Source organism: Panthera tigris, chromosome C1, assembly GCF_018350195.1.
Source record: "Panthera tigris isolate Pti1 chromosome C1, P.tigris_Pti1_mat1.1, whole genome shotgun sequence".
Lineage (NCBI taxonomy): Eukaryota > Metazoa > Chordata > Mammalia > Carnivora > Felidae > Panthera > Panthera tigris.
In genome coordinates this window covers 198,735,160-198,759,822 of record NC_056667.1, presented here as the reverse complement: position 1 = coordinate 198,759,822, position 24,663 = coordinate 198,735,160, and the positions used below count along the sequence as shown (strand labels likewise).

The 24,663-nt window shown below is 45.3% G+C and overlaps 1 protein-coding gene across 3 annotated transcripts in view; it reads left to right on the top strand.

Annotated features, from left to right (window-relative positions):
- MREG (melanoregulin) overlaps positions 1–24,663 on the top strand; it is a 61,439-nt gene that overhangs the window by 10,816 nt on the left and 25,960 nt on the right. For all 3 annotated transcript variants that reach the window (XM_042995287.1, XM_015539278.2, XM_042995286.1), the window contains exon 2: positions 10,023–10,182. In XM_042995287.1, coding sequence (XP_042851221.1) covers positions 10,090–10,182 — 93 coding nt within the window. In that variant the 5' untranslated portion in view covers positions 10,023–10,089. The remainder of the gene's footprint in view (positions 1–10,022; positions 10,183–24,663) is intronic.

Sequence of the window (24,663 nt, the reverse complement as noted above, 5' to 3'; positions counted from 1 at the left end):
GGTTTAAGTTATTTGGAAGGCAGTCACCACCAGCTCAAGAAGGACAATAATCCTTTCTTCACGTGTGTGCGGTTTTTCATTTCGCGGCATGGGCTCCCGTGACCTCTGAGTTGAATAAATTGTCTTCTCCCCTCGGAAGGGCTTTAAAAAATGTTGGCTGAAGTGTTCGTGTCAGTGAGATCTCTCAGCCCGGGGCCCAGATGGCCTGACTCTTTTCCCATTATGTGTGGCAGGCTCGTCTGAGCTAACACAGCTCACCCATGACTTCCTGCAGAACTGGCAGGTACAAAGCCTGGAGCCCTGGGCCAGACGGTGATTCACAGGAAGCGCCTAGAGAGGCACAAAAGATTCCTGCTGCAGGAAGGGGCTGGAAGGATCTGTTGCAAAGCCTGTACATTTACCTTCTTAAAAGAGAAGAAGGGTGGAGGTCAAGGGCACAGTTCCCAGAACAGGGCCTCACGTCCAATGAGTAGGAGGTAAATGCTTTACCAAGAAGTCAGCCCCTCAAGGTTGGTCTAAGGATGACTTTTAAAGGTTTTCTTCCCAGGCCACCTCCAGTGTCCCTCTTCCCCATTCGTGAGTTGCATAAGTCAATCTCAGTGACATTGGAAGTTCCTGAGAAGATGAAATTTCTTTCCCTTAGGCATCGCATGATCTAGGTTTCCTGGAACTTTTCATTCTCTAGATCTCTTGAAGTGATCTTATCACTCCACCTTTGTTTAAAAAGAAATTCTGCTTAAATGTTGGGTAAAATAGGTGTTTGTTTTTTTTTTTTTTTGTACTTAGTGATGGAAATCCTTTTTAGTCTGGTTAATAAATACTAGTTTTGTACCAACTGTATGCTGTGCACTCTGTTCTTCTGTGCTTTTTTTAGGGAATAATTTTGGTGAGACAGTGTGTATCTATCAGTCCCTTGTACTGCCTGAAAGGTGGTAAGAGTTTACTGTATTGCCTCTTATTATTTTTTTCCTAGCTTTTAAAAACTCAGGTTTATATGTATAATATTAGAAATTAAAAACATATAAAAATATGTGCAGTATAAACAACACCTATGAAGTGAATATTCTTGTAACCACCTTCCAGGGCAAGAGATAGCTGCCTTTCATCCTGTATCCCCCACTCCTGATTGTATCTAGACCTTTGTGATAGTCATTTCCTGGCTTTTCTTTATAGCTTTCCACATATGTGTGCACCTTAAACGTGTATTTTCATTTTTGCCTGCTTTTAAACTTTACCTAAGTGAGACCAAACTGTGTGAGAGCCATCCAAGTTGCTATGTATAGCTTGGTTTGTGATTCTCATTGGTTTATAGGGCATCCGTTTTGTTCATCTGTTCTGTTGGCAAACTTTTGGGTGGTTTCCATGTTAGGGCTATTATACAAGGTTTCGATTTTAGAGTCAGCACATAAGGTAAAACTGTTCATCCTTCAGCCATACTGGTCTCAGATACACCAAGCACGCTGCTGCCTCAGGGCCTTTGCACTTCCTGCCCTGCCCACTTAGAATGTTCTTCCTCCACTTACCTGTATGCGTAACTCCCTCACTTTATTCAAGTCAGTGCTTGAAATCATTTTGTCATAAAGTGCTTCCCTCACAACCCTTTTTAAAACAGTGTCCCCATGCCCTTTCTCTGTCCCTCATCCACCATGTGAATAAAGTGCTTCAGAGCACTGTCACCTGACATAACTGTCTGCTTCTTCCCACAAGACTGTGAGCCTACTTTTATAAGCTTAAATAGCTAAAAAATGTTAATTGGCCTGTGAGTCTGGACACAAGGATTCTAGACTCATTTCTGCCATTCAGAGCCCTGTGAACTCGGGAAACAACAATTCATCATTCAGCAAATATTTATTGAGCATCTTCCACGAGCCAGGGGGGTTCTAAGCGTTTGCAGTATATCACTGAGCAAAGTAGGTAGTGATCCTGTCCCCATGGGGCTTTTATTCTAGTGGGAGAGGAAGCAGCAAACATAATAGGTAAATTGGAAGGTAAGTAAGTGTACAGGACAAAGAAAAGGCAGAGCATGGGTAGGGGAGCATGCTTGCCATTTTAAGTAGATTATTCAGGGCAGGCTTCATTGAGGAGCTGGTGTTTATTTTATTTATTTACTTATTAAAAATTTACTCTTAATGTTTATTTGTTTTTGAGAGAGAGAGACAGAGTGCAAGCAGGGGAGGAGCAGAGAGAGAGAGAGGGAGACACAGAATCCGAAGCAGGTTCCAGGCTCCAAGCTGTCAACACAGAGCCCGATACAGGGCTCGAACTCACGAACCGCGAGATCATGACCTGACGTTGGACGCTTAACCAACCGAGCCACCCAGGCGCCCCGAGGAGCTGATGTGTAAATAAAAATTTGGAGGGGAGAGAGTGAGGTGTGTGGATACCTGGGGGAAAGCATTCTAGGTAGAAGGATCAGCCAGTGTGACTGAGGAGTTCAGGGAACAGCGAAGAGGCCAGAGTGCCTGGGGTGTCATATGGGGCCTCACAGAACACTGGATGACTTCGCCTTATATTCTAGACTGAATGGGTTTTGAGGGAGGGGTGACGCGGTCTGATTTACATAGTAAAGGGATCGCTTTGGCTGTTGTATTAGGGATGGAATTGGTGGGAGGCAATGGTAGCAAGAGGTAGATCAGCGGAAAAAATAATTGGAGGGATTCTTACATAAGATGTACCGTCCCACCCTGGCTCACCAGATCCCAGACTCTGTGGTGTGGTGTATTAGTGCCTATTTCTTTTATCCTTGGCTCGGGGTCGCAGGGGCAGAGGTGGACATTTTTTTTCACGTAGAGCCAATGGAACTTTCTGATGGACTGGAGGTAGGGGACAAGAGAGCCGAGGATGACGTCAAAGATTTTGGCCTGAACGGTTGGAAGGATGCAGGTTCCATTATCCAAGCAGAGCCTGCTGGTGGGGAGGCCCGTGGGAGGACCAGGCTCTTGGCTTTGACCACGGTGTGCTCGAGCCCTCTATCACACATCCACAGAAATGGGGAAGAGGCAGGAGGCGTAGGAGCCTGCGGACACAGGTATAGACTTAGGAACCTTCCTCACGTAGGTGGTATTTGAACCCCTGAGACTGGGTGAGGTGACCAGGATGAGTGCGAGCAGAGGAGGGACCAAGGACTGGGTCTCGTTCTCCCGAGCCCTGGAGTCTCCTCAGCCTCCCTGCCCGCCTCACAGGGCTTCTGTCCGGGCCATCTGCAGGCCTGACGGCACCGTACAAAGGCATGAGACACAATGGCCATGGAAGGCAGGGAGCCCAGGAGCACGGGACAGGCAGCAGGGCCACAGCACAGGCCCCGCGTCGCTGCTTTTCATCCTTCACGCTGAGGCGGGTTGTGACTCTGGCATTGAAGGAAGTCATGGACTTCGGTGGTGACGTGCTGAGAAAAACTCCCAGATCTGTGGAGCCATGTTTACACTGCGGTTAAATAATGGATCTTGTAAGCTTTGAGAAAGAGCCAGAGTATCCAGCAGGAGGGAAGGAAGGAAAAAGGGAGGGAAAGTAAGGAGGGAAGAAGGGAGGCAGGGAGGGAGGAAAGACAGGAAGAAGGGAATGAGGGAGGGGGAAGGGGAGGGAGGGAGAGAGGGAGAGAGAGAGAGAGAGAGAGAGAGAGAGAGAGAGAGAGATGGAGGGAGAAGGGGAAAAGAAGGAGAGGGAGAGGATCTTGGATCCACCTGTCCTGTCACTGGGAGGTTTCCTTAGAGAGGAAGGGAAAGTTCTGGAAACCAGGGGCTCCATAGGCAATTCAGTTCTTGGTGGGAAATCGGTTGAGGAGTCCTTAAGTAGTCAAGGGGGTGCCACCAGACAGCCTTTGGGGTTTGCCTTTTGAGACCTTTGGTTGCTGTTTACTGGAGATTTTGTGTCTTCACTGTTTTGGGGATTTCAATCTTTTTTCTTTTTCTTTTCTTTTTTTTTTTTTTTAGTTTATTTTGAGAGAGAGAGAGAGAGGGAGAGAGAGAGAATCCCAAGCAGGCTCTGCATGATCAATGCAGAGCCCAACATGGGGCTCAAACTCACAAACCGTGATCTCATGACTTGAGCTGGGATCAAGAGTTGGACACTTAGTGACTGTGCCACCCAGGCCTTCAGTCTTAAACCGGAGAACACAGACACACAGCCTGTCTGTGGGGAGAACAGTAAAGTCACTGCAGCTGTGGGCATCAGCAGCCAGCCTGGTATGCTGTGGGGACTTCCAAAATCTTTTACACATGGTTGGTAGTGAGGACTCATGGAAAGTTCTGGAAACTCTTGGTAAGCAGCCTTAATGCCCACCGGCACTTTGCACCCGCAGTCCCCGGGGGGGGGGGGGAGTCCAGTGTTGCTAGGTCTTGAGTCTCCTGTGAGCTGTAGACGGGTGGAAAGGAGAGACTCTGGAGTGATTCAGTCTTGTGCTCCCCGGTGGGGTTAGGGGTAGAATCATCCTACATTTTGGGAGTGAAAGCCGCTTCTGCTTCTAATGTAACTTCAGAGCCACCTCTCAAATACCCGAGGTTAATAAAATATTTATCATCAGCAGATGGTGGCCAGGGGCAAAACAGCTGCTCTCACTTTCTTTAGAACCTTTTAGAAACATTATATGGGGGAGGGAGAGAAAATGAAGTTCCTGACTCAACCTGCCCTCCCTCCCTGCCTTCTGTCCTCCCTGGGCTACTTGGGCTCAGACCTCAGGGCCTTTGCACTGAATTCTCTTTACACAGTAAAATTCCCTTCACAGTCTCTGGCACACAGAGGTTCCCAAGCTCTCTAGTTGTTTGCTTTGACATTTCTTTCTTCTGGTATCTCCACTCCAAGGGTTTAAAATTTTAAAATAAAGTGGATTAATGCCGTGGGTGAGTAGTGGTACAGGATAAAAGGAGCAGGGACTAGCATGCCAGAGCACAGAATCCGGGATCCAGTGAGCCAGTTGGGGTGGGGTCTGATAGAACCTTCTGCATGAACACACACCCTCCTTCACCTTCACCTTGACCAGTGTTTGGTTGACCAGATGCACAGGTCAGATTCCACACTCAGGAGGACGGAGGGAGCCACAAGAAAACACCACGGGTCAGAGTTATTGCTCACCCAGAGGCAGAAGCTCTCGATTCTCTTTCCTGTTGTATGTCCCCCCCCCAGGTGTCAGTGACCAGGCAGTCTAACACTCATAGGATGCCGGGGCAATGCTGCTCACAATTAGGGAAGGGCGAGGCATGGAGAGAACTCTGGAGGCAGCCCCTGTCTGGAGACACGAGCCCTTCCAAATGGGCCTGGTGTTGGCTGTCCTGTAGAGCGTCCTTTAGGTGTGCAGATTAAGCAGGAGAGGCTGTGTTTTACATTGGCCGGAGCCACGCATGTTCATGTGTGAGTGTGTGTGTGTTGGGTGAAAGAGAAGAGAGAGAGAGACAAAGAGGGAGGGAGAGAGAGATTGGTTGTTAGAGGCAGGGGGACTTGCCAGGGAGGCACCTGTCATAATCTGAAAACATACAAAGAAATTGTGGATTGCTAGAAAAGTGGCTAGGGTATTCATGGTCAAATGTTGTCGGTTACCGATTATGCAGGTGGATACTGGCTAATTTCTAAACCTGCTTTTGGGAAGCTTTAAAAAGGTGACCACAATGAATTATGTCTGAGATTTCCTTTAATAGGTCACTTTGCTGCTTTCGACAAGTACTTTTATTTGTTTATTTTTTATTTACTTATTTTTTTGACAAGTACTTTTGAAGCACCTTCTTTGTGCCCGACCCTGCCAGGTCATGTGGAATGTCAGAAGGTCCAGGGTACAATCTCTGCCCTAGAGGAACTCACCAGCTCATTGAAGAGTCAAGACTTACACAAATGAAGCAGATTCGGGGACAAATAAAAGAGTGGCTTCAGGAAAGTACTAGGGTTTCGTGGACCGAGAGGGACGTGTACCATGGCATCAGCAGCCATGGCTGCAGCTTCTGTGTGCCCCTGGGGTCTGGATGCCAGGAGGGGACGCCCCGGGGGAACTTGCCGGTTTGTGCAGGGAGCGCTTCACACGGGTAGCTGTTATCTGAGCCGCTCCATTCGTGAGTGTATCCCCGTCACGGCATTTGGATGTCACATCTGTGACATGTACTGCTTGGAGCCACCCCACTGGGGACCTCATGCTGGGAGGACGCTGTCAGCTGGCTGCCTAAGCAACGAAAGTCAAGCAACTCCGAAGGCTGGTCCCTGTCTGCAAAGCAGGATAGTGTTACTTACTCTTCTGACCTCAGATGGTTGTGTAACAGGAGGGATGGGACGTGGAAGCCCTGTGCAAAGAGCTGTGTGGTGCAGAGATGGTGTGTCAGTGGCCGTAAAATCTGTCAGGCGGAAAGCAAGTGATGACGGTACCCTTTGCGTCACGGGCACCTCTCCGGTGTCTGCCTGCCCTTTGGTATTCCTCTTGGCCCAGCTTTCTGTCTTCCTCGGCTCTCACCTGGTCTTTCCAATCACCCCACTATCCCTGCTTTTTAAGTCTAGCTATCCCCGTGAGACCTTTCCTTACTCCCCAGGCTGTCGAGGTGATAGAAACACAGGTGCATTTCTCCCTAGTCTACATGTCCGGCCCCGTCCTTGTTCCCAAACCCAAATCCTGACCCCTCTCTGGCTGCCCTGTGAGCTCAAGGTCAGCCTTGGCCTCCCTCCTCTGTGCCGTCCCAGTTAAAGGCATCCCTGGCCCACATCCGCTTTGACTGTCTCCTCGCACCTCCGGGCTGCGTGCCACAGTGCATTAGCACTGCCATTGCCTGCCTCACTGCACTGCGGCGCGGCCTCTCATGACCGTCCCTGCCCCGCTTCCCCAGCCACACCGTCGTACGTGCTCACCCCAACCAGTATTTCACATGATGGGGACACATGTTTTTATTAGCAGAACTCCACCTCCCCAAAGAAACCTTCCTTGTAACCCCAGCAAATGAGATTTAAATTGAGCGGCCGTTCTTGTTGTGGCTGGTTTGTGGGCTTCTGTCTTTCTCTGCCAGGGGAGCCCTGCCCATCCCCTGCTGCACTCCACCCCCACAGCCGCTCCCGGGCCCCTGACGTAGGACCTCAAAGTTCAGGCCGTGAACACCACACCTACTGTCTCTTAAGCCTCCTAAGCCTTGTCCTTGTTCCTTCTTCTCCAGAGTTATTTCTGAAACCCGGACCCGACAAGGCTCAAAATCCCCTTCACTTTTTCACGGTTCAGAGACTAAAGCCCGAGCCCCAGCACTGTCATCAGTCTGACCCCAAATGACCTTTTCTTCTTCCCACCCCTCCGTTTCCCTGTGTGCGTGCTCCGCGTGGTGGAACCACTCAGGGACGCTGGAAATTCCCCAGCCCCGTGGGCCCCTCAAGCCTCTGTGTGCTGCTCCTGCTGTTCCCTCTGCAAGAATTCCTTTCCCTGGGCTTCTCTTCCTGACGACAGGCTGTGCCTTCGTCAGGTCTGGGTTAGATGTCACCTTCATGAAACCTTTCTTGAACTCCTATCTACACACAGGTTGTCACTCCTTCTCTGCTCCTACGACATTCTGTTTATACTTAACTTTTTAAAATTTCACTTTCTCATTACATTATAGTTACGCTAAGGGCAGGGGCAATGTCCTCTTTGGTTTCAAGTCCCCCCGAAACACCCAGCCTAGTGCCCAGTATACAGCAGGCATCCATTCCATGTTCATCGAATAAACAACTGAAGGAAGGAAGGAAGGAAGGAAAGGAAGGAAGGAAGGAAGGAAAGAAGGAATCTGACATGCTCGTTAACGCCCGGGTGGCCAGGGCAAACGAGGCCTCATTTGTGTCCTCTTTCATTGGCTCACCACTCTTAAGAAGAAGGGCTTTCTGCGTTTCAGCCTTTGCGTGTCGGGCAGCCTATGTGAAGGCAGGGAGACTCTGATAACAGTGTGGCTGTGCTGTGTCTGCTTCCCCACAGGTGGCCCCTTTCTGGAATGCTCTGACCTCTTCTTCCAGTCCCAGCCCCTACACTCCACCATGCAGCTTGAGGGATTTGAGGGTCCGGTGTCTCAGCCCTCTGTCTGATGTAGATGGCTGGCCTCCTGATGGCCTTGGTGCGAAAACCCCATCCCCACCTTTCCTCCAGTTTTTACAAGTGGGTCCTGGCCAGCTCTCCTAAGTCTGAGTCTCTGATTGGTAGCCTGACCCCCACACCCCTGCTGCTGCTGAACCCCATTTTGCTGACTAGTACTTCGCTTCCTATTACAAGATTTCCCCAGTGCTAGCTTCTGTTTAAATCTCAATATTGACCTCCAGCCCGTCTGTCAGCTACTCCTATCCCTCCTTCCCAGGGGTCGTCTGCTTATCTGGGAGTCTTCTTCTGGTCCTCCTTTGTCATTATCTCACGTCACATCTGCAGGTGTGTTGGCCACCCCACGATCACGGGACATTCTAGAGCTCTGCTCCAGAAAATGACAGCCCTCACCATCCAGATGAACAAGCCGGAGAGCTCGTACCTTGTCCACGTTCCCGAATAGTGTGCTTTTCTCTACACCACTGTTCTAATCCTCATACCTGTCGTGTCTCACCCGAGTTACCTCTCTTGCATGTTAATGAATCTCCCAGATCCACTCTCGGCCTTCTAAAGCGTTCTCCACACTTTAACCAGAAAGGACTTTGAACATGTAATTCTATGCATGTCATATCACATCCTGTTTGAAGCCCTTTTACATCTTACCTTGCTTTTAGGAATAAAAACCACATTTCTAGTCAATGTTAGAAAACACTATGGCCAAATCACTTTGTCACCAATGTTCTCTTTCTTCCAATTCCTACACCCTGCTCCCTCCCACCCCAGGGCCTTTGAATGTGTTGTTTCATTTGCCTAGAACATAGTTCTTTTAACTTAAAGCTCAAGCACCCCTTCTTTATGATGTCTACCTGATGCTTTCTCCCACTGCCTCTCAAGGCTCCCTGAACTCCCCCTTTATAGCACTTACCCGTTTTTCATTATATAGTCACCTGATCATTAATGTGTTCCCCTCCCTGGGCTGTGAGGTCCAAGGACCGGGATCATGTCTGTTTCACTCAGTTTTACTGAGCCCTGTGATTAACATGAAGTCAGCGCTTCATACATATAATTAGATGAAGGAAGTAGCCTCAGCATGACCCGCCCTGTGCGTCCCACAGAAGGTAACCAGGGCCATGTACAAGCATGTCCTGAGTATGACACTTTGCGGCTCACCTCCTCCATAAGCCCAAGCACGGATACCATCTTGTGAAGGGTAAATCATTAAGCAAACATACAAGAAGGGGGCTACTGAAATTCTTATTCAACATCCACATTGTTTACTGGAAGTATTTGGATACGCGTATTTTTATCACTTCATTTTCTGGTAAGGAGTTTGGTGGCTATTCCGTGCCATTGTGCTCTAAATTTATGGTGCTTCCTTGAATTCAGAGCCGGTGAAAGGTTCACCTCTTCTTGTGAATTGTTTTCTTCTTTTACTCTCACGAGAATTTTATTCTCCCATTGGATTTTCCTTCATGTTTTTGTTGCTGGGATATGTAGTGCTAAATTTCATGTTTAACATAGTAAAATTACCTCTGCCCAGGTGTCTGGTCTGTTCTCTGCCTTTTTCAAACTTACTTATTTATTTTTATTTGCTTATTTATTGCATGTGTGGGGGAGGGGCAGAGAGAGAGAGAGAGAGAGAGAGAGAGAGAGAGAGAGAAAGAATCCCAAGCAGTCTCCTTGCTGTCAGTGAGGAGCCCAACTTGGGGCTCAAACTCATGAACCGTGAGATCATGACCTGAGCTGAAGTCAAAGAGTCTGATGCTTAACCGGCTGAGCCACCCAGGCTTTGTTCTCTGCCAGTTTCAAAGTGATTTTTAAAATTGTTCTATTGTGCTATGCTTAATTATTGGAGACAATAATTCATACCTTGTCATTAGAAATATATGTATTTATATATTATGTTTTATATTATAGGGTATATAGTGTACCTTTTATTGTTATCATATGTTATATACATGGGATGCATATGTTATATATATTACATACATTATGAAATGCTTATACCCTTTTTTTTTTTTAAACACCGCAGTGATAGCAATCCATATTCTTCATTTGGAGCAACGCTGGTGAGAGATGATGAAAAGAATTTGTGGAGCATGCCTCACGATGCGTCCCACACAGAGGCAGACGACGACCGAATCCTGTACAATTTGATAGTCGTTCGAAATCAGCAGGCCAAGGATTCAGAGGTAAGCAAGCCCCTTTTGAGATCTTGCTGTGTGCCGATGACAATGGCCAGTAACACATAGCGGTGAGTGAGAAGGCCAGCTGGGAATAAAGAAAAGAAGGAAAGGGGAGATGTTTGGAATGAGGGCAGGTATTTTAGCAGCCTGTGGTTGCTAATTATAGCTGGTCCTGGTAGACCGGCTCGATAAACAGATAAGACTGACTTCCAGTTATTACCTCAATTATGCAAGGGTTACAGAAACAGCAAAGCAGTGTTGCCGAAGGTGGTGAAGACAGTTTATCATCTTGCATGGCTTAACCGGTGCTTCTGTAATTTTTCCGGTTGTGTAGCAAGCCACAGTTAGAAGATTCAGACTGACGCTGAAGGATATTTTGTGTTATCACTAATTGTGAATCAGTGGAGCCTGAATTCGTTTTATTTCTTTTTCCTGTTTATCGCTTGTTAAATTGTGCCTCTTGATTAAATGGCAGCGTATCATAACTTTTGTGATGAGGCATGAAATCCATCTCTTTTTTTTTTGTTAGTAGCAATTTTTGAAATTATTACTTTTTCAGAGCAGTTTTAGGGTTTTAGAGAAGTAGAGCAGAAAAGTGCAGCCACTCCTTCCAGGGGCCACAGTTTCCCTCATTTTTAACGTCTTGCACTACGGCAGTGACTTACATTTGTTACAGCCAGAACTGATACATTATTACTAGCTAAAGTCCACAGTATGTCAGGGTTCACTCTTTGTAGCATATGTTCTAAGGGTTTTGATAAATGGATAATGGCAGGTGCTGGAAACACTCCTAATGAACTCTTACCCCCAAGTTACTGGTACAGGAACACTAGAATATTGAAAAGGAGAGAACTCTAGTAAGTTAAGAGGGGGGTCATGTTTTATTTTCTTATTATAGTACTATATATAAATACAATATAATATAGTATTGTGGGTGTAATTTTCCACATAATACTACCTAGGTTTTCTCTAAATTCTGCGTTCATCAGTTAGTTCTGAGTAGATATCTGTATTAACTATAGACCTGCATGTTTTACTTTGTATCTTATAGTAACTAAGAGTAGGGACATTGCAAACCCCAGGCGCTGGCTCTGAAATCAAGTACCAGAGAGGGTGTATGTGTGTTGTTGGGGGCAGGTGGCGGGAGATGGGGGGGGGCGTAGTCATCTGTTCCTTATCTAGGTTTCTTTATTTTTGCTAATTAATTGCTAACTATTCCCCCCCCCCCCCCAAACATGCATTAGCAGGAAGTGATAACTTAGAAGTTCCATATGTGCTTTATTCTGGTGCGGCTTGGATACTTTTGGGGGTTAGAAATGAGTGTGGAGGGGGGCATCGCAGGGTGGGGGCAGGGCTGAAAGTTGCGTCTGGTTTTTGACGCCTGGGGGGAGGGCGGGCTTGGAAAGTCCGCAGGGGCTGTTGATGAGAGTCCTTTCTTGGGTATGGAGTGCTGAGAGGACAGCCTCTGCTGGACATTTGTCACAGGGTTTAACTCAGGGGCCTAGCATCCTGCGAGTGGCTGTGTTCCTGGCTGTCCCCGGCATCCCCTGTCCCTGGCACAATTTGCTTCTCTCCTAGTAACACCGAAAGCACATCCTAAAGCCGCTGGGGCCGAGCACTGCTGCCTGGCCGCCCTCCTCGAGCATACGGACAGGAATGCGTCACCTTGCTTTCCCTTGGTGAGAAGAGCCAACCCCTTACTCCGCTGAACTGGGCTGACCAGCTAGGGTTTCTTTCTGCTGGTGAGAATAGACTCCATGCCCCCACCATGCCCAACTCGGGTAACAGCAACAGGGCCGTTAATACACGGCACACCCCTCTCTCCAAGGCCCCAAGTAAGTGTGGAAGGGGCCGGAAGGGGTGTTTGGAGCTGAGCCCGGCAGCTCTCCCTGGAGGAGCTCCTGCCTCTCTGCTCCCGTTTGTCCTTCCTGTTGGAAAGCCAGTGCGGAAGACAATGCAAGCTGTGAAATACTGTGGAAAAGCACAGCTTCCCAAGTGGCCTGTTGAGTCATCTCTGTTCTGCTCTTGGGCCTGGGTGGAGGGCCACGCGGGAGGCCTTTTCTTCCCCTCGCCTGAGAACTGGAGTCAGGCTCAGCTTTGCAGGTACTCTGTAACTGAGACGGCAGTCAAGTAAATAATACACAGATTGATGATAACCACACGTGAAGTGATTTGAAATATCTCTGCTCACGGTGCTTCCTTTTTTTACCTGTAAAATATATATATGTACACAAGGTATATATATATTATATATATATAATGTATATATATGAAGTATATGCATATCTGTGCTCATGGTACTTTCTTAAGTGTAAAATATGTATATATACACACACAAGGCGTATATATTATATATATATAATAAATATATAAAAAATAATAAACACATATCTCTGCTCATGGTCTTTCCTTTTACTAAGTATAAAATATATATGTATATATACAAAAGGTATATATTATATATATACATTATATTATATATATTGTATATATTTTGTATGTAATCCTATTATATGAGTAGGTATTATTATATATTATATATGTCTATGTAATATGTACACATGGTTAAAAAAGGTTTCTCATATTTTCTTCCAAAAATTTGAAATGTATAGAAAAGCATATATTAATATACGTATTCTTTTCCCCCACATTACCTACTGTTCCTCACTTTGCTTTTTTCTACTCAGTAATATGTTTTAGACATAGATCCACTTCAGGATGCTCTAGATTTATGTCATTGCTTTGGGGGAGGGGTCCCTAGTATTCTCTTACCTGGATTTGCCATCGTTTATTCAAGCAGGCCCTACGAATGTTCATGTGGATTTGGGTGTATTGAGGCAGTGCTGCTGTGAATATCCGTATAGACTTATGTGACCTTTGGTAGATTTTTTTCGGGAGTAGAACTGCTGGGTCAAAGAGGATGCTGGAATGGCCACGGCGCCCCCACTTGGAGGAACGTAGGAGAAGGCAGTGGGGGCCACAAAATTGAAGAGTATTGGAGGCTCACACGGTGTGTAAGGGGCACAGCTGCTGGGCTCCAGAGAGCTGGTGGCCTGGCTGAAAATGTGGATCTGGAAGTCCTAGAGCTTTTGATTCTTAAGGGAAGCTGAAAATCCAGATTTACGAATAAAATGTCCAGATTTTTAGATTAAAAAACGTGTCAGCTAACAAAATGTGTGTATGGGCTGCAAATGCTTAGGGAACATTTACAACAAGGGTGACTACTACGTATTATTATTGTTATGTTGTCTAGTATGAGTGAACAATGAATTCACCATTGATTAAGTAGGTAGAAGTGGGAAGCCCGTGGGCTTGTGTTTTAAGTTTTGAATAAGTTCCTTGTTTATTACTGTTGCTCATTTTCTTTTTCACAAAGGATAAAACTAGTACAATGTTAATAAAACAGAGGATTTTAGTTCTGAAAGAAAAACAAAATTTTTTTAAGTTTATTTATTTATTTTGAGAGAGAGAATGAGAGAGAGAATGTGCAAGCAGGGGAGGGGCAGAGAGGGAGGGAGGGGGAGAGAGAGAGAGAGAGGGAAGAGAGAATCCCAAGCAGGCTCTGTGCTGTTAGTGCAGAGCCCAATGTGGGACTCAAACTCCTTAACTGTGAGATCATGACCTGAGCCTAAATCAAGAGTCAGATGCTTCTCCCACTGAGTCACCCAGGTGCCCCTAAAGGAAAACAAATTCTTTTTTTTTTTTAATTTTTTTTTTTTTAACGTTTATTTATTTTTGAGACAGAGAGAGACAGAGCATGAACTGGGGAGGGTCAGAGAGAGAGAGACACAGAGTCTGAAACAGGATCCAGGCTCTGAGCTGTCAGCACAGAGCCTGATGCGGGGCTCGAACTCACAGACCGTGAGATCATGACCTGAGCCGAAGCCGGCCGCTCAACCGACTGAGCCACCCAGGCGCCCCGAAAACAAATTCTACCTACTAAGGTATAAGAAACCCTAGAGATGCCTGCATGGTACCATTCAGAAGCTCAAACAAGGTATTCAGGGAAACTGAACGTTATGTTTTCCCTTGAGTAGCAGTAGCATGCCGAGAATGTCCGTATTCGGAAGTCTCTGAAAAATGAAAAATAATTTCAAAACAGTGTGTGTACTATCTCCATTCCCCTAGTTGAGGAAATGCTGCAGATAGCGAAGGCCAAATTTGCAGCCTTTTCCCAAAATGGAAAAAAAAATCAGAAAAGAAGTATATGCAGAGTAAATCATGAAGCAAAAGCATGAACTTAGAGCGACTTGGACTGACAGAAGATGTAAAAGTAACATTTGTTGCAATCGAATAGAATGCACTTTCATTTGCAAAAGCTTCAAAAGCTCATTGGAAACAGACTTCCGGTAGAAGAAATGATCCATCTACAGACCTCCAAGCAGTGGAAAACTTACTGCTCTTGACTTTGAATGATGCTGTGAAATACTTTCTGTTTGCGAGTAAGTACTGCCACTAACTCAGTGTCGTTAGCTTATTCTCGTTAAACTAATCGTATTTCACATAGTGCACCCAGCTCTAGGGAGCTTAATGATGGCTTATGAAATTTCAGTGCCTCTTTTTTATTTATTTGTATAAATAATTTTAATCATTGTGGTCTTGTCCTCCAAGATATTAATAATAATGAAAACAGTGCCAGGCACGGTTCAGCCACTTTACATACACTAACCGTGTCCTCTGCACAACAACTCAGTGAGGCAGGTACCGTTGCTGTTTCTTTTGGAAGCCGCCTGCCCGGGGCCACACAGCCGAAAGTGTGAAGCTGAGATTTGAGTCTTGGCTTTGTGAATCCAGAGAGGTCCTTTGTAAAGAGCACCACGATTGAAATCGCGAGAGAGGAATAGACACTGTCTGCAATTCGAGGCAGATGTCAATATGGGTGAGCCACGTCTGGCCCAAGTCTCTCTCTGTGACTTGTTTTGATGCCAGAGGAGTGAACAGCATTCTCAGATCAGTGGGACAAGAGCTATGTTGAGTCTGAGGATCCTGACTTACTTGGTTGTGACATAGCAGAGCTTTCAGGGGAGCGGGGGAGGTGCTAATCCCTGCTGATGGCAGTAGTTAAGGCTCCTATCCCGGGCTTCTGTTTTAATGGCTCCAAGACGGTTTCTCTTGTTCCCTTCCATCCCTTCTCCACTTTGTTTGGTGTTCTCTGACTTAGGTTATTTGGTGTCTCTTCTGAGGGTTCAGTAGCAGTCAACATTTTTATTCTGCTAAAAAAGACTTTTTTATACCTGTTTCTTTATGAAAATAAATGCTAAAAACCAGATCGTTCTTCCGAACACTTTTAAGCACTATTTGGTGCAACATTGGTAATGTGTATTTGGTGTAATCAGTGATAGAAATTCTATGCCTATTTAAAAATTTTTTTTTAACATTATTCATTTTTGAGAGAGAGACAGAGAGAGAGAGAGTGCGGGGGAGGGGCAGGGAGCAGTGGAGACACCGAATCTGAAGCAGGCTCCAGGCTCCAAGCTATCAGCACACAGCCAGATGCTGGGCTCGAACTCACAAGCCACGACATCATGATCTGAGCCAAACTCAGACGCTTAACTGACTGAGCCACCCAGGTGCCACTCTATGCCTATCTTCAAGCTCTTAAGTCATCACGTGCTCAGAAACGTATGTTCTTCTCATGACCAATGCCTGCCTCCCTGTCACTGAGCAAGGCAGTATTTATACACCAGCAGCAGGATCCCTGTGAACATTAGATGCTTGTGTAGCTGGAGTGATCCCATAAAGGCCCCACTTTGCTGGACCCTGGGGAGCAGCTACACACGTGGTATTATGTTTTCTAAGACCACAGAAGCAAAAACATAAAATGTTCCTGGTTTACAGTTTGTTTGCTCTTCCTGTGTGTCGGGATTCTGCTTTGAAGAGTGTTGGCAGGCTTTGTAAACAGGTCCTATAAAACGTTTAAATTAGCAACAGACCTTCCCAGGGGCTGTTGGCAGTGTCTGGATGATACACTTAGCCTGTCATATCCCTGGTACTGAAGGGAAAGAAAGACAGAGCAAGAGTTGAGTGGAGTATCTGGTCGGAGGATGTGAGGCAATGAGAGGGAGGGTGGTGGAGAGGATCATGTATCAGCCACAGAACTTCAGAGCCCTCGAGGACCGGGATAGTCCAGCTGGGCTCTGCGTGACTGTCTGCACAGGTCCCCACATGTGGGACAGGACCTGTGCTGAAGTGGGTGAACGTTGGCTACTGTTGGAGAAGGGACTGCAAGCTTTATGCTGAGCATGGAGAGCAGAATAGGGGAACATTGAGGCAATTCTCCAGATAACTCTGGGTTCTCCCAAAGGCCTTTTTCTTTGGGAACCCAGATCATCTGCATTGTTGAATGCAGCCATTCTTTCCCTTACTTTGCTAGTGCTGGTGAATATTTGGGTTAGCGTGGGAGAGAATAAAAATGCTTATGAGGATCTGAGAATCAAGTGGTCTTACCCTCTGGTTTCTAGGTGGCAGTATTATTATGCTGTGTGCTAAGCAGCATGCAGCATACTCTACAGGCGAATACTGAATTCTCACAGTAACCCCATGAAAGAGGCATTTTGACACATAAGATTAGAGACTTTGAGTCATCTGTGCACGGTGCTGGAGGAAATGAGTGGCGAAATTGGGATCCCAGCTCAATCTGGATGACCCAGAAGCCAGTAGGGAAACACTGCTCCCATCTCTCTAGTGAGCTTAGAAAATAGCCTCAGTGGAATCTTTTTGGTCAAAGAGGAACTTACCAAACGGATGCTGACTTCCTGCCTCAAGTAGATGCTCTTGTCTTTGTGTTTGTTGATATCACACACGCTGTATCAGTGGAGTCACAGAGTGATTCCGTAGTGTTTCATGTCAACCTGTATTGGCCACTGCGTGTAACATCCTCCAGATGCTGTTGCTTTGGGACTTTTTAATACCCCAGGAACTATTCCATGTTCAGAAGTCCACTGGACCACACCAGAAGGCATTCTGTTGGTCTGTGATGTTCCTTTCTATTCTTGTCCACCCACTTTTAAAAATATATATATATATATAAGCAAGGGCACCTGGGTGGCTCAGTCGGTTGAGTGTTCAACTCTTGATTTCGGCTCAGGTCATGATCTTGAGGTTCGTGGGATTGAGCCTGCATCAGACTCTGCACTCACAGTGCAGAGCCTGCTTGGGATTCTCTCTCTCCTCTGTCTCTACCCCTCTCCCCTTGCACTCTCTCTCTCTCTCTCTCAAAGTAAGCAAATAGACATAAAACATTATATGTGTGTGTGTACACACACACACACACACACACACACACACACACATATATATGCCCGTTTCTGGAGATTAGCATTAAGGTAATGTTTTTTATGAAGTAGGTAGCACATCAAAGGTCTATGTAAGCCAGCAGAGTTGAAATAATAAATATTAGAAAGCTTGACGTAGACAGGGAAAATCATTAGATATTGATTAGGGTGTGAGCTGGTAGAAAGCATGGGCTTTGGAGGTAGATAGATTTGGGGGTGGGAGTTATACCCATCCCATGTTTCAGCTAGAGACCCTGAATAGTGTCCACGGCCATACCACCCTGAACGTTCACCGCCCGATCTCGTCTGATCTCGGAAGCTAAGCGGGGTCGGGCCTGGTTAGCACTTGGATGGGAGACACTGAATGGTGATTTAACGTTAGAGTTGTCGTGCTAGTTGCAGCCCCGTTTGGGACGGTCACAAGTCTCAAGTAAAGAGAAGGAGGTGCTAATATGAAGTATGCCAGGCCAAAGATACAAACTGGGGCTGCCCTAGACAAGCTGGGTCATAGGATCACCTTTCTTTTTTTCATTGTAAAATGTACATAACATAAAATAGAAAATGTACCATTTTCACCATTTTTAAGTGTCAGTTCAGTGGCCTGAGTACCTTCCCCTTGATGCATCTTCAGGACATTTTTATCTTCCCAGTCGAAACTCTATACCTGTTAAACAAGAAGTCTCCATTACTCCTCCCCACTAGCTCCTGGTAACTACCATTCTCCTTTGTGTCTTTAGTAATCCGACTAGGTAGCTCATACTAGTGGAATTGTACAAGACTGGACGTTTGGTGACTGGCTCACTTCACTTAGCATAATGTCCTCAAGGTTCATTCACGTCGTAGCAGGTGTCAGCATTTCCTTCCTTTTTAAAGCTGAATAATATTCCACCATGTATACAAACCACAGTTTGTTTACCCATTTATTCGTTGACGGGCACTTGACCTGCTTCCTGAGGAATACTGCCGCGAACACAGGTGTACAAATATTTATGTAAGTTCTTGCTTTTAATTCTTTTGGGTATTTGCCCCGAAGTACAACTGCTTTATCATATGGAATGTCTGTATTTAATATTTTAGGGGAACCACCATACTGTTTTCCACAGAGGCTGCACCATTTTGGATCCTCATTTAAATCATTGCCGAAGGGTTCCAATTTCTCCATATCCTTGCTAATAGTTGTTATTTCGGTCACCTTTCTTAACCTCCAGATTGATCAACAGAACAGCTGATGGCTCCAGATTGATCAGTTTCCCCATCCACATAGAGTGGGTTCAGTTGTGGCCGGTCATTGCTGCTAAGTGTCCGCATTAGGGCCGTAAACTCAGAAGAGGTTGATGTCTGGTGGACCCTCCCTCTGAGCTGCTTGGTTGTGGAAAGGAAGTAGAGAGGACAGAAGACTGGGGCGGGGTGGGGGAGCTTTCTTGTCGTGCCTAAATTCTGCTCTATTTTTCTGGGCATCCCTATTACTACACTGGAATAGCCAGGCCTCTTTCTTTCGCCGTCCCTTAGACTCCGTCCTCCTGGGCCTCTTTCCTCTAGGCCCCAGAGAGATACATGCAAGCCAGTAGATAATGCACCTTGAGAGCACTGACGAGTCAATGAAACAGAGGAGGGACGTGGACTTGGGGATCTCCAGGAAAATGCAGTAGGGGGATGGGCAGGAAGCAGTCCAGCTTCCTCCACATCCAGAACTTCACTGTTCCGGTAACCGGTGGCTGCATGTCCGTGTTTCCGGAGTTAGTGTGCTCGTGAGGTGGAAATTTCCAGAAGGAAGGCCACATATTTATTGGCAAGCAGGTGCAGGATGCTTCATTGATAGCAATTGTATTTTTCCATTAGTTTTCTTTTTTTTTTACAACTTACACAAACCAATTGAGTCTGAGAAGAAGCTGAAAACATGAAAGTGCCTCAACGTTGTAATGTTTACAAATTACAGTTGACTGCTTATAAATTTGAAACACCAGGGATTAATACCAGGTTAAGCCTCCAGTAACTTTGTTTTTTGCTAGGACAAATGAGATCATCAGAGGTGCCTGCTGGTCATACAGTCGCGGTGCCCTCTTATGCGTTACCTGCCTTCTCACCACAGTCTGTTGATGTGGACAGGGTATTTATTAAAACGAGGTTCAGTGACTTTTCTTGATGGTGTCCAAACAGAAATGAGTTTCTGACTCAGCATTCACTACCCTTGACTGTGGAGTGGAGAATGATTTTCTTTGCCATTTATTTATTTATTTATTTATGTATTTATGTATGTATGTATGTATTTATTTATTTATTTATTTATTTATTTAATGTTTTATTTATTTTGAGAGAGACAGAGAACAAGCATGAGCAGGGGAGGGGCAGAGAGAGGGGAGAGATTTAGGAGCTGAAATAAAGGGTTGGACACACTCAACTGACTGAGCCACCCAGGTGCCCCATTCTTTATCTTTTATTTTAAATGTGATTAGGTGTGCCTGGGTGGCTCAGTCGGTTAAGTGTCCGACTTTGGCTCAGGTCATGATCTCATAGTTGTGAGTTCGGGCCCTGCATCGGGCTCTGTGCTGACAGCTCGGAGCCCGGAGCCTGTTCAGGATTCTGTGTCTCCCTCTCTCTCTGCCCCTCCCCTGCTCATGCTCTGTCTCTTTCTCTCAAAAAACAAATAATAAACATTTTAAAAAATTAAAAAATAAATGTGACCTGTAATAAACAGGTGTTCAAATAAATGGGTAGGTATAGAACTTTGGAGAAAAAGTATAAGACACTGTCCAACTTATTTCCCTCTTAAGGAAGCTCCAATGTGTGATTATTTTTTCAAAGTTGATATACATGATTTGTTTCAACAGAGGCTCAAATTCTGCCTGTTGTGTTTATTCATTGGTTAATTTTGTTAAAAATGATGTGTTTAGAGGTGCCTGGGTAGCTCAGTTGGTTAAGCATCCCACTCTTGATTTCAGTCAGCTCATGATCTCATCGTTCATGGGTTTGAGCCCCACGTCCAGTTCTGTGCTGACAGCATGGAGCCTGCTTGGGATTTTCTATCTCTTTCTCTGCCCGTCCTTCCCTCTCTCATTCTGTCTGTCTGTCGGTCTCTCTAAAAATGAACACTTAAAAAATTACATGTCTAACGATGAATCGAGTAGGTTTGATTTAGAGTTAAAGTCTTGTCTGTTTTTTCACATACCTGAAAGGCTAATTGTTTTTTAGTCTTGATGTTAATTTAGTGTCGACAATGTAGGAAAGTTCTTTTCTGTCCTTCCTATATCCCCACCTCTCAACTCAGTATGAGAACTAACTGGTTGATCGATACTTCTATTAAGTTCTACTTTCTACTTTCCTCATAAAAAGACCCACTTCCAGGTTCATGGCTATTCTTAGGTCAGTGTGATGGGTGTGTATGTGAGGGAAGCTGGTCGGTTGTTCATGCGAAGCTCACAGGCTTTCAGTACTGCATGTGGTGTCATTTCTGCCCAACATCTGGTGATCAGCTTTGCAAATTTTGAACTTGAATTTTTCAGGGCACATAGAGCTATACGAACACAGAGAGGGTGTTAGAGTTCTTCGGAGAAAAAAAACAACAGGATCTGTCTGTCTATCTATCTATCTATCTATCTATCTATCTATCTATGTATCGTCTATCTATCTACCTATCTACCATATATCTATCATCTATTATCTATCTATCTATCTATCTATCTATCTATCTATCTATCTATCTATCATCTGTCTACCTACCTACCATGGATCTATTATCTATCTATAGATATTGAAAGATATTTATTTTAAGGAAATGGCTCACAGTTGTGAAGGCTTGGTGAATCCAAAATCTGATGAGGGAGGCTGGCAGGCTGGAGAATCAGGGAAGAATTGCAGTTCAAGTCCAAAGGCAGTTTGCCTTCTTGCATGAAGATTACCCTTCGTTCTATTAAAGCCTTCAAGTGTTTGGTTAGGGTCCATCCATATTATGAAGGGTAATCTGCTTTACTCAGAGGATACCAATTAAAATATTAATCTCATCCCCAAAATACCTTCCCAGAAACATCCACAATAATGTTTGGCCAAATACCTGGGTACTGTGGCCCAGACAGGTTGACATCTAATTAACCATCCCAGGGGGTTTTACTCACGGTAACCAAATTCACAAGAGACTATTGTATAAACCCAAATATATATAACTGTTTAGGTGGGCCATAAACTTGATTGGTCAGTGCAGTCTCTCCTCTATAATGAAATCTGTAAGGGAAATCAGTGACCAGACCAAAAGGTAGCTTGGTGAAAAGGAATCATGGCAAGTGACATTTATGGAGCACTTACTGTGTACCAGGTGCTGCTCTAAGTATGTTTCATATACTAGGCTCACTACCATTGTCCTCCAGATGTGATAATGATAACCTGATGCTTTCATCTCCAGTATAAAGTTATTCATGTAATTTGGTTAGACACCTTGCCCCTTGATGGTAGTAGATAGATATTTCTGAACATCACCCCTAGGTGAACAGTAGCCTCAGGCACTGGACACAGGCTTGGATTTAGGAGGGCAGGCAGCAGAATGTGGAATCAAGAGAAATCTGGACTAACGTAATAGTGGATGAATCTGGGGCTGAGAGCAAGAGAAGGATTTCAAATAAAGGCTCAACTTGGTGAAGAGGCTAGGCAAATACCCACACAGAGTCAGCAGATTAAGAATAGAAAGGAGGGATCTCTAGACATTGTAGTCCAAGTGAAGCACACAGATGATTACAAATAGAACTTAAGGCACCACCAAGGCTCCACGAGTCCTACTGTAGCTCGTTTTCTCCCAGGAGACCTCTTGACTGTTTTCTCAACCAAGTACTGATACCGTCCCTGCTGCCCATAGTTAGTCACACTCTGCAATGGAAGTCTTAACTCATTTTCTTGGATTATTATTTAATACATAAAGCCGGCCTGAGGGCACAGAAAGCAATGGGACTGTTGAGCTTTGAGGAATCTTTGCCCAAGCAGCCTGCGGCAGCATTCAGTAAAGACCTACATTTTTCTCTTGGCTGAGAAACGAGAGAGCCCATGGGAAGCTGTTGCCCCAGAATGGTATCCCTTGTGATCAAAATAGCGCCTCTGCTTCCTCATTTGTCATTTTGGCTACATTTCACCAGTTTGAAAGTCTTTTTAAGGTGGAGTAGCCTAAATATTGAATCTAAATGAAATCAGTGTGCTCGGCAGCTTTTCTGTTGGCAATCCATCCTATGGATATTCTCACGCGGTTAAACAGATACATGTTCTTTGCAGGATTGTTGTGGAAAAAAAAAGTAAAAAGCTGGAAATAAAATATCCAATGAAGTGCTAGTTAAAAAAAATCATGAGATAGGATTTATAGGTACTGACTTGGAAAGGTAGTTAGGATCTATTGCTAAGTGGATATGCATAATGTCATCCTGTTTGTATAAAAGCTAAATGCTAATACATACTAGTGAAATTTCTGGAATATTACCTGTAAGCTTGTTAGTCATGGTGACCCCTGGGGAGGAGGAGTGGGTTCAGGGAGGGGGACTTCTACTTTCCTTTAACTTCAGGGAAACATGTACTGCCTGAAAACAGTTTTAGATCATATGCATGTATTACTTCATGTATATATATATATATATATGTGTATATATATATATATATATACACCTCATGTACAGTAATTACAGTAATTATTTCATAGCACCCTTTATGGTGGCTGTTTCGCTGGGTCTTTCCAAACTGTTTTGTGTGTTGTACTGAGGGTGTGCTGGAAAAAGGGGAAGGGGAGGGTGGTGGTGGTGGGGAGACAGAATGAGAGTTAATTTACGAGGAGCTGGAGCAAACTTTGAGGAACTCTGCTGAAATGGACTGAGGCAGACAGTGCGTGAAGCAATCAGTATTTATCTTTTCAACATTGTCAGATTCTTCTGCTAAATTGGGCTGTTTCTCTGAAGCTCCTTCCCCTCCAACTGCCTGGTGCAGTTGGTAATTAACAGGGCTTTATTTTTGGCTTCTTCACCTCCCGCTTCCCCCTCAACCCCCCACCCCCCACCCCCGCCCCTTCCTTTGGTTGGTTTCATTCATGGTAGAATAACCGAAAATGGCTCTTAATTGCACAGCGCCTGTGCGAGTCCTGGATCCCGGCATGCGGGGACTTCATGATGTGAGTGTGCTCGGCTGGGGAATTTCGGGAGGCTCCCGAAGAGTTCTCTGTAAGAACAGCTTGGCTTGCTTTCTGGTTTTGATTGAACTCGACGGCGTTCTGGTGGGGGCCCAGATCTGCTGCTTCTCAGACTTAAAATCCCTGAAGTGTTCTGGAAGGACACATCTTTTTCTTGTTATAAAACCGCTCTTCCATTTGGGTGCCCTAGCCCTGGCTACCTGGTTCCACAGGATCGTGCTGCTTATGGTTTTGCAATAAGAGGCAGGCCGCATGGCTCATGAAGAGAAACTGGGTATACACCCTCTTGAAATACTTGTCATGTTTAATTACAAATTAGGGGAGGTAAAGCCATGCCCAAGCTCTTACATCACATTGTTGTTGTCTTTGTTATTATTCCAAAACTTAACTTGGAGCAAATTTCAATAGACCGGAGTCAAAATTAACCTCGTTCCTTCTTCCGCAAATAATATTTTGCAGTAGGAGGGAGGCCGCCAGCAGGTGGGAAATGTATTTTGTTGCCATTCTTGGCTGTGGAATCAAGTTTTTCAAACCAAGAACCGGAAGATCAGGTGCTCTTGCTGATTAACCAGGCCCAGATACTGAGCAAGTGATGAGGGAGTCGTTTGAAGCACAACCGGAATATTTTTGTTCAGTTTTACAGCTGAACGCACTCCGGTCTGTCTGAGCTGATTTTTCTCTTCTTCTCTTTTTTGTCAGCTTTGGAGAATTTACCAGAAAGTTTCGAAACCAAGTATAAAGTGGTGGTGATAAAAATCCACTGCAGTTGAGGTGTTACTAAACATAGACCATGCTTCATGACTATGACCTCTTACCCATTAGCCCTGGCCCCTTTCCCAACTATTACTTCTAGTCTGCGGGTGCTCTCAGGGAGGTGGAAGCAGGAATGGCAACAGCTTGTAAGGAGAGAGAGACCTTCGAACCAAGGGATGCTCGAGCGGGGTTGCCCATGGGTCCTTTCAACCCAACCATGGCAGTCTCCAAAAATTAATTCTAAAATGCCCTCTTCTTATATCATGGATGCTGTGACCTGTCTAAAGGCAGTAAGGTTTCAGGTTTTTTTCTAAT